Source organism: Asterias amurensis, chromosome 18 (assembly GCF_032118995.1).
Source record: "Asterias amurensis chromosome 18, ASM3211899v1".
Taxonomy (NCBI): domain Eukaryota; kingdom Metazoa; phylum Echinodermata; class Asteroidea; order Forcipulatida; family Asteriidae; genus Asterias; species Asterias amurensis.
In genome coordinates this window covers 7,284,755-7,295,641 of record NC_092665.1, presented here as the reverse complement: position 1 = coordinate 7,295,641, position 10,887 = coordinate 7,284,755, and the positions used below count along the sequence as shown (strand labels likewise).

General features: G+C 39.5%; 1 protein-coding gene across 1 annotated transcript; it reads right to left on the bottom strand.

Moving 5' to 3' along the window:
• Nucleotides 1–852: 852 nt before the first annotated feature.
• On the bottom strand, nt 853–6,973 carry LOC139950736 (uncharacterized). The gene is made up of 2 exons (XM_071949530.1): nt 6,812–6,973; nt 853–3,076 (listed from the first exon to the last, which is right to left on the bottom strand). Exon 2 carries the CDS (start codon nt 3,074–3,076, stop codon nt 2,084–2,086), a length of 993 nt encoding a protein of 330 aa, XP_071805631.1. The 5' UTR covers nt 6,812–6,973; the 3' UTR covers nt 853–2,083.
• Nucleotides 6,974–10,887: the final 3,914 nt, after the last annotated feature.

Genomic DNA, 10,887 nt, shown 5'->3' with positions numbered 1-10,887 from the left:
ACTAAGGTTCTATAAATTTAGTTTCCATAGTTAACAGATTTAAAAGTAGGCCCGACCCGAGAGGGCGCTGTTCGTGACGTCAATCGAGGCGCGATATTTGAAGCAGGACGGCAAAGTGTTTGCTGCACAGCGCTGGAAAAGACGTCGGACCGAACCACTTTGCAAACTGACCCCATTTTTAGTTATTTTGCTGCCTCCAGCAGCAATACACGTGGTCGACATTGCCGAAAAAATGCAAGAAATAAACCTTTTTTCGAAACGTAAAAACTAGAACTTGCATGTAATTGCACGTACGTGTGTTCAATGTACGATCGAGGCAAAGTCTGCCTCGATTGACTTCACAAAAGAGGTAGGCGGAGTCACCCCCAACAACTTTATCTATTTTTTAAACATGTAAATCGTTACAAACAATAACTCAACAAATTATGTTATTGTTCATTAACATATACTCTAATGTTTGAAGAAAAATAAATTATATTTCCAGATGACTTTAACCCTTTAAACTCGACCCCATTTTTAATAAATTTGCATGTGCTCAGGTTATTTATTAAAATGTCTGGTTTACTTCATGGAAACATGTTAACATTATGCATCATATTAAAGCTTACATATAGTGCTATTTTATAAGAATATTTTTTACCCCCAACAGGCTATACCATGCAAATATAGTTCTAACAAAAATCACAGAGTGGGTCACAATATTACTGTCAACGAAACCTTTCTGTGTAAGGTAAAATGCGACATTGTGTAATCAGCTAATATTCCGAATAATTAAGTCACGGTCGAAGTGAGGACATTTTTATTTTCCAAATTCACACTAAGATGGTGTATTGGTTTCATGCCGATGTGACGGTTTAATGAATCGCTGTAAGTGTAATATATTTTCCCCTCTTTGACATGTTAGTCGTGACATCATCAAACGTTTTATACGAAAGTGATTCAAAACGAATACCCAATGTTCCATCTGCATTAAACAAAAGTGCTTTCTCATGTGAAAACAAAGAAACGCTCAAACTACGACGAAAAATTAAATATTTCTCCATATCGAAACGTGTTCAAAAAGCGACACAAAATAAATGTTTTCTGGTAACTTTACAACGCAATTTTTTTTTTATCACAAGTTGTCGTTAGTTTAAGTATTGTACATTAACGAATATATCAACAGAAGACAACCGTTACCAGTTGTTAGGTGAATTATTTGTATTTTGTTGCCTTAACAGGGTACAGCTTTTTCAACCAATTTAAAATGTTTGAAATAAAATTGCCGGCACAATCGGAGGCCACAATGAATTATAAGTCTGAGTCTGTATCAAGGAATCTGAAGTTTTGTATGTACTGTTTAATAAACTGTCAGTTTTTGTTGCGTAGTTTCATTTTGCATTTTATGGACTCATCATGGTTTCAAGGACTCATCACTGCACCCTCGGACGGAATCACAGGCTGCAGAAATTTCAAACTTTACAGAAAATGTAATAAACTCAAAAAAAAAAATGAACTGAAATTTATAGCACTGTTTACGTGACAAAAACACGTTGAAAGTTGTTGTCACAATACACGTTTGCAAAATCAAGTGTTCAAATAAAACGTCTTTTCCATACTTATTGTCCTGCAAATAATAAAACACTTAATAATAAAGTAATTTTATTCGATTCATCTAAATCCACGTTCGATTTTCCACGATTAACTCATTATTATTTTATTTGTAAAAACTATATAGTTGCATATTAGTGTATTTAAATCGTTGTCTAAAACATTTAAACGTAAATGTAATAAACTTAAAAAAAGGGATGAACTGATATTTATAGCACTGTTTACGTGACAAAAACACGTTGAAAGTTTTTGGTCACAATACACGTTTGCAAAATCAAGTGTTCAAATGAAACGCCTTTTCCATACTTATTGTCCTGCAAATAAAAAAACAATTAATAATAAAGTTATTTTATTCGATTCATCTAAACACACGTTCGATTTTCCACAATTACCTCATTAGTATTATATTTTTAAAAACTATATAGTTGCATATTAGTTTATTTAAATCGTTGTCTTAAACATTAACACGTTTCCGTTTGCTTTTATGTTTGATTTAGATTTCGTACAGCAGGAATCCAGTGAAAGACGTGTAATGGTTATAGTTACTATATACTGGACCGTTTACAGCTAAGTGAACTTGATCTCCATAGTGCAGGGGAATCACTGCACTGTTGCTCACATGATGGTAACCTGCATCGTATACACGCCCTGTAACAATGGTGTTACCGTTCTTCCTCAGCTGGACATCTAGGTAAGGCCCACTTGATGATTTATTGACTGAGAACATCAATACGTATACCCCAGGCACATTACACGTAAACGTGCCGTTATTCAAGTTGAAATCAGTCCCTTCCTCTGAAAACAATAACTCTTCAAAGGGCAGAGGATCCCATATGGATGGAGGCCTGAAGGAGGTATTCCTCACTGCAGTGAAGGCGGACCGTCGCGTACTACATTCACCTGCTTCACCAGTCTGTCCAGTTGGTCCAGGTTCACCTCTCTCTCCCTTCAGACCATTCATCCCAGACAGACCTCGAAGTCCCTTTCTGCCCTGTTGACCGACTCCTTGCTCTCCCTTCATACCATGATCCCCTTTAGCGCCTGGCGCACCAACCAGTCCATCTGACCCGATGTCTCCATTTCCCCCGGGCTCACCTGCTTCGCCGGTCTGTCCAGCTGGTCCAGGTTCACCTCTCTCCCCATTCAGACCATTCATCCCAGGCAGACCTAGAGGTCCTTGTTTCCCTGGTTGACCGACTCCTTGCTCTCCCTTAAGTCCAGTATCCCCTTTAGCGCCTGGCTCACCAACTAGTCCATCTGACCCCTTGTCTCCTTTAGCCCCAGGTTGACCTACCTCACCAGGGGACCCTACAAGCCCTTGTCCATGGTTCCCATTTGACCCGGGAATTCCCGGTATACCGGCTGGGCCCTGGCAGCAGGAGTTACACGTCATCTCCGGATCAGGTGAAACTGCTGTTTTAGCCACCATGAACGGAACTTGCAAAATACCAAGAAGAAGGGGCACTGTTGATATGGTAATCTTCATCTGTAATTTAATAGAATAAATAAAACAAACGATGAAAACATGCAGACATAGTAGCGCTGCTCTAGCGGTGACCACAAGTTTTGGGTCAGCTCCAATTTATTCACATTTTCTATGTGTTTGTGGAAGTTCTTTATCACCACTTTCTACATTAACCACGTTTTAGTCAATTTGTGTTTCGCTGGGCTGAGCATGTGTGTGTTAAATTATGTACCTGGCCGTATTGATCGTAATTGTTCTCTTGTGTTGAGCTAAATAATCGCTCCACACAACAAAGTGGCTACCGCTACACACTTGAGTACCTAGCTTACGGCAGGGTGCCGTTGGCTCGTTTGATCTTTAACATACTGAACATCGTGTTGAAATGCTCCCCAATGACACCCAAACAACTGTCAGACAACAGTAAACAACTTTAAAAGAAGAACAAGAGGAAATATGGGTGGTGAGGAGAAATAAATTTAATCAGACCGATAGAATCTTTCTCCCATTAATGGTATCGTCCATTGCCGTTCCCTATGCCCCAAATGGATGAGCTCGATTAATCACATGCGTAAACACAGAGACTCTGGTATCCTTCACTGAGACATGGTTAGACAATACAACCCAGAGTAATGATTTCCATATAGACGGCTTTGGATCTCGGATTCGACTTGACAGAGATTACAAAATTACATGGAAGATACAGTGTGGGGCGCGTATGCCTCTATATTAACAAGAGATGGTGCAACATAGTGATTGTTTGAGATAAAACCAACACCCTATACATTGAGCTCCTGTCCGTATCACTTCGCTCATTTTATAATCCAAGAAAGATTCCTCAACTTGTCTACATTGTGAGGATTGCTCCTCGTGTAAAAAGATACGATATCTACGAATAGTCTAACTACTGCATAGCGCGGGGCAGCGTATTGCATGGTACCTCGACGTTTGAAATAATAACTGCACTTGGCATCACTGTATTCTCCTCTGAACCCAATTTGTGTATACCGATTTCCCAATACGCTGCCACTACTTAATTTCATCAAAAGTGGTCGTCCGGAACACGTCAAATAATTTCGACATAGGTTCAAAGCATAATCCAAAGACGTATATCGGCGTATTTAGCCGTGATCTTAACTTACGGCACTGTCACACCTTGACGTTTTAGTCAGCGTATGCCGACGTATGACAATTTCTCTTAAACGTTGGCATCCGCTGAACTTTCGATGGACTTTTCAATTTTGAGCGTATACAAAGCCTATTCATAACGAGTTGGACGTATGCAGACCGTAGTAGTAACTTACATAGGACGTTTCCATAGCGAATGCTTAGCGTGTTGCAGCGTTCACAACTTATGTCCTACGGTAATCTAACTACTGCATAACGCGCGGCAGCGTATTGCCGGCGATCACATCCAGTTGCCTACAAAGAGGGTGCCTCTCGGCGATTGAAGTAATAACTGCACTTGACAATGTAGTATCCTCCCGCGAACCCAATTTGTATCCGATTCACATAAACGCTGTAAATACGCCATTATACGGTAGCTGTAAGTTAGAATCACGTTCATTAAGTTATGTGGTCGTCCGGAGCACGTCAAATACGTTCGAGGTAGGTTCAAAGCACGTTACTACTATTACCTGTTAAGGCCCTGTCACACCTTGACGTTTTAGCAAGCGTATGCCGACGTATACAAAATTGGGGCGAATACGCTGGCGTACGTCGAATAAGTTATGGGTAAGTTTTGTATAAGTTATGAGCACGCTGAAACACGCCGTGTACGTCGTAGTAAGGCGAGGTCGTCGAGAAATTGTGTGCATGCACAACAAAATCTAAGTGTGCCAGCGTGTGGTTCATAAGTTCTGCATAAGTTGTAGGTGCGTTATACAATCGATGACGCACGTTCACACACGTTACTTGTAAGGTTATCAAAAGTCGACATACGTCGATATAATGTCTAGCGTACCAAAAACGTATTTCTGATAACCTATATGAGTAATGTGCTTTGAACTTACGTCGAACGTATTTGACGTGTTCCGGATGACCACAGAACTTACTAAACTTGTTTCTAAACTTACAGCTACCATTGACAGAGCAATGTGAATGGGTACATAACATTTGGGTTCGCATGAGGATTAATACGATCAAGTGCAGTTATTATTTCAATCGTCGAGAGGCACCCTCTTTATAGGCTACTATATGTGATCGTCGGCAATACGCTGCCCCCGCGCTCTATGCAGTAGTTGGACCATCGTAGAACATAAGTTGTGAACGCCGTCAACACGCTAAGCATTCGTTATGGAAACGCTCTGTGTAAGTTACTTCTACGGTATGCATCCGTCCACCTCCTTATGAATACGCTTCGTATACGCTCAAAATTGAAAAATCCATCGATAGTTCAGCGTATGCCAACGTTTTAGAGAAATTTACAAACGTCGGCATACGCTGACTAAAACGTCAAGGTGTGACAGGGCCATCATGAGCCACACGACTTACATCGACCGGTATATCAGCGTGTTTCATCGTGCTCTTAACTTATACAAAGTTATCCATAACTTATTTGACGTACACCAGCGTAGTCGCCAACATTGTCATACGTCGCTATACGCTGGCTTAAACGTCAAGGTGTGACGGGGCCTTTACCCATATTTATTCGACGTACGCCAGCGTACTCGCTAAAATTTCATACGTTGACATACGCTGGCTAAAACGTCAAGTGACAGCACCTTAAGACAGTGTGCCACCATGTTTTGGCTAACAAAATATGCTGTCATAGTTTTAAACTGTGTCATTATTGTCGTAACAATAATGGAGGATGGTAACAATTTGTCCCCAAACAAGAGGACTCGATTATCATGGTAAAATAAAACAATTAATGTTGCATGCTCCGCCGTGACGGGGTCCAGGTTTTGTGTAAACTTTTGGGGCAAACAGGCAAACTCGGCTTCACCTCGGTTGCCCCTCCCCACGTCGGCTGTACAAACCACCGATCACCATAATAATTGTGAAAGTGTTGCATTATGTTCAATCTTGTTTTGTTTTACCCACAACATAAAAGAAAATAACAAAGTCACACAATGCCATTTAATCAGTACTTGTTGTTAATTTTGTTGACAGCTTTTGGATGAAGAGTACACACACATTAAAACGAGCAGAATATCAAGCACATTCAACTGAAACTGTCTAGGTAAACTTTTATTGCCCACTATTTGAACAAGACAATGTACAGAATACCAGCGGAACTTGCTGCTCCAAAACGGAAACCACTTGCAAGTATGGTGATAAAAGCCCCAACGACACAACGCTATTATGTCGTGGTTTCAAAGGGAAATGCAACGGCATAACAATCTGTACCACCAAACAGTACCACAGTACACTAATGTTGGCAGAGAGCAAGTGACCCAAACACTACATGAGAACTTCAGCTGAATACGCTATAAAAAATAATCCGTCAAAATTACGGTGCTTTGTATACCTGGCAGCCAGGGTGCTAGGTATTAAAAGTGCAGTAAATTTCAAAGTGGAGTTTAGCAAACTACCCCTTCAAGGCACAATTTACAAAACTGCTACTGTGAAATTTACTGCATTTTACCTGGCACCAGCTGCCAGGTAAAGCACCTTAATGTTACTGCTTTATTGGGTAGAGTGGTGCCCCTTCTTGACCAAAACTGCAACATTCTTGAAATAAGAGGCTACCCTAAAATACACTGCATGCATCTAGAAGCCAAAGTCCGGGTCCGACAGTATAACGAGAACACTTACCTTGATGATGTTGTGTTCTTGTAGTCCAAACTTTCTCAGTTTCTCTCTTCCGAGAAGATGCAAAAATGTTATGAACACTGCTGCTGGTGCAGCGCGTTTAAATACTGTTGTATTTTCATTGAAGTGCCCATCAGTCTACTTCGATGTTTGATTGACAATCGATGAGCAGCCAATCATAGATACGTGTTAAAGTCACTGATTGAATGCAGTGACTTACTCTATCCTTGGTTTGAATGATACTGTATGTTGAATGGATAACAATGGTTTAAAACTCTACACTACATTGTGTACGTGGTAAAGTCACTGATTGAAAGCAGTGACATACTCTACCATTGGTTTGGACGAGGCTGTATGTTACAATTGTGGATCAATACCGTGTTAAAATCACTGATTTATGGCAGTGACTTACTCTACCATTGGTTTGAATGATACTGTATGTTGAATGGATACCAATGGTGTAAAACTCTACACTACATTGTGTATGTGTTAAAGTCACTGATTGAAAGCAGTGACTTACTCTATCACTGGTTTGGATGAGGCTGTATGTTACCAATGGAGCTCAATTTGTACATGTTTTAATGGTATGGTGTTTTTACATGTATATCCGCCCTACTGGGTTGCACTGTGTGATTGCTTCCTGAAGTTCCTGGCCGTTTTCCTTCTATTTCCGCTCTATTGATGTATTTCCCTGATGATTGTGAGTTAAAGTGCAAGTTTATTATCAAAGAAAGAACTGCGTACGCAATATATATACTGTTCAGATGGATCTCTTTCGTTCTTCCACTCTTTTGAAGTATATGTTTACTAACACTAACTCAGTGTTTTTTTTCCGAAATCGAAATGCAATGACAATGTATTTATAGTAGAGTGCGCCACCAACAAAGCAACATTAAAGGCACTGGACACCATAGGTAAATACTCAACAGAATTGCTAGCATAAAGACTTACTTGGTAATGAGCAATGGAGAGATGTTAATAGTATAAAACATTGTTAGATACGGCTCTCTCTGAAGAAACCTAGTTTTTGAGAAAGAAGTATTTTCTCGAGTTGTTAAAGGTCTCAAACTGAAGGCATCTGAAAGCACACAACTTGTGCGACGGGGGTGATTTTCCCATTATTCTCTCGCAATTTCGACGACCAATTGAGCTCAAATTATTGTTTACGGGTTTGTTAATTTAAGAATATGTTGAGATACACCAAGTGGAAAGACTCACTAGTGGTTGAAAGTTACCTATTAATGTGTCCTGCCTTTGCCCTTAAAGGGTATTTTTAAACTGAGTTTCAATTGTATTCTTTGTTTTCTCAGAGTCTACTACCACCGAAACGCATATTAAATGGAGCAGAAACAATCAATATAAACCACAAAAATCAAAAACAATCAAATGAACTTTTGGATGAGATTGAAGTAATTTTGATTGTTTTAAAAAACACGTATGGCAGGATTCCGCCTTGGGCCGGTGTCTCATGGAAATCTGTCCCCGGAGATTCTGTCCCCATCTTGGGCAACTTCTTTGACATAAAGGACTCGTTCATATATTGAAAATCTTAAAATTGTCAAAATGTGCTTAAAGGCAGTGCACACTATTGGTTAATTACTCAAATTAGCATAAAACCTTACTTGGTAACAAGTAATGGGGAGCTGTTGGCAGTATGAAAGACTGTGAGAAACGACTCCCTCTGAAGAGACGTAGTTTTCGAGAAAGAAGTAATTTTCCACGAATTTGGTTTCGAGACCTCAGAATTAGATTTTGAGGGTCTCGAAATCAATCATCTGAAAGCACACAACTTCGTGTGACAAGGGTGTTTTTTCTTTCATTATTATCTCGCAACTTCGACGACCAATTGAGCTCTAATTTTCACAGGTTTGTTATTTTATGCGTAGTTGAGATACGGCAAGAGTGAACTTACAAGTCCATTCCAATTGTTTTGGGCCTATTCATGTAAACCGAAAATGGCTTTGCTATATTAGTAAGAATAAATTGTGCTAAGTCATAGTCTTGAACATTCGTTTCAAACCGGCGGGGTCGTGGTCGTAGATGAAGGACCCGGCCTGCCTTCGGCTTAGTCTGTTGTTTACGGCCAAATTAACGCGGGGTCCAGTGGGAAAGGGGCTTAAGATACTGTTGATTTTAGACAAACGCTTAAGACCTCGTACCACTCCCCTTTTCCATTGTTTTACTTATTGTTATGAACAAACAAATATATGTAAATGTAGGAGAAGATCTGTGCATGTCAATGAGAAGCCTACAATTTATTAAGAACGTTTACATTGAGGATCAACTATTTCGAATAGTGCTAAAACAAAAAACGCCAAGATATTTTGATTCGGTTATCACAGTTTACAGTCCATCATTACGGAATCATCAAAACGTGTATGTAATTAGATTGTATGCACATTCAATCGTTAAGGATGTATAACGCTGATACGCCATCCGCTATTTACGCGGGGAGGGGTGGGGTAGGGATGGGAGGGGAGGCGTTGGTGAATCCATTATGACGAATCAAGCCGTTATCACAGATTCAAACATCGTTGTTTTTTTTTGGGAGGGCTTTCGTAACTATTAGTTTTTCGAGGTGATTTTTTGTTTAAACAAATCTTATTACAACTCCTCATACAATTATGCTGAAAAACCTTTACAGCAAAACAAAGTGTAAAATTGACCGACATAGTATACCACTTTAGTAAAATGCAGAGTTAACCTCGGCACAATACTTTGAAGGAGTCCCATTGTTGGTAAAACTTCACAGTAGATTTATTGGTATTAAAAAATACAGATGTGAAGTTGATGATATAGTACAAGTACCGATATAGATAATGGCCATTTGAAATATGAAATTAAAGTTCAAGAACCGATAATTTATTTCCAAGGTTCAAAAGCAAAAGAATGCTGTTCTATAGTTTACTGAAGCTGGAAAACACGTGTTATAAAGTCAGTTCCAAAGCCACTAGACTCAACGGATTTATTGGTAGAGTAGTTAAAACTAGAAACCCTTACATTCTGACTTTACTTTATCGATCAATTAGCAGACCCATACTTGAATACGCAGCTCCAGTCTGGTGCCCTGTTCTTTCGACTCAGCAAAAAAAAAACGCTAGAGAAGGTACAGAGGCGATTCACCCGTTTTTGTTTGGGTGTGCCGAGAAGGGTTTTAATTGATTCTGTAAACGAAATTGAATATTCTGACAGGTGCGTCAAGCTGATTTAAAATCCTTCAGGGATGCTGCTTTTTTTGTTATTGTATTGTATGTTCTTGTTTTTGTTTTCTTACTGTTCTTATTGTCTGTGCTTGAATTTTTGCCTGTGAAATTAATAAATGAATTGAAATGAAATGAAGTCTGTAATTCAAACTGACTATGACCTCAGTCGGAAAACAACAGTGACGATCGGTATACACTGTTTCATTACCTCTGATTTTGTTACTTTGATTTCAACATGTTGGATTTAAGATGGTTAATTTGGATCTATATGCTGACTGCAGGAGGCAATGTGCTACCACAAAGTAAGTAGGCATATAATGGTTCTCGCTTGAGTAGAGCCCCATTTGACTTTTCAACGGATCAAAGTTGAATATGATAGTGTATGCAGACTTAGTGATCACGTTGTTTCACGCGAGATCTGGTTGTACGAGAGCTCTGTTGTTTTGCGTGTTGTTATCACGTGAATAGAACCCGAGTTTTTGACGCAATGTGCCCTTTTCCATTGTCTTTTATTGATAGTTTAACGACGTACGAACACAACAAATATTACAGCCGATTATTTTTTATCGAAAAACACAGAAGATGAGGGTCGAGAAAGAACACACCTTAAAGGAACACGTTGCCTTGGATCGGTCGAGTTGGTCTTTGAAAAGCGTTTGTAACCGTTTTTTTAAAATGCATATGGGTAGAAGGATGTTGTAAAAGTAGAATACAATGATCCACACAAGCATGCCTCGAAATTGCGTGGTTTTCCTTTTACCTTGTCGACTAACACGTCGGCCATTTATGGGGGTCAAAATTTTGACTCCCATAAATGGCCGACCATGTTAGTTCGCACAGTAGAAGAAAAAACACGCAATTTCGAGGCAAACTTGT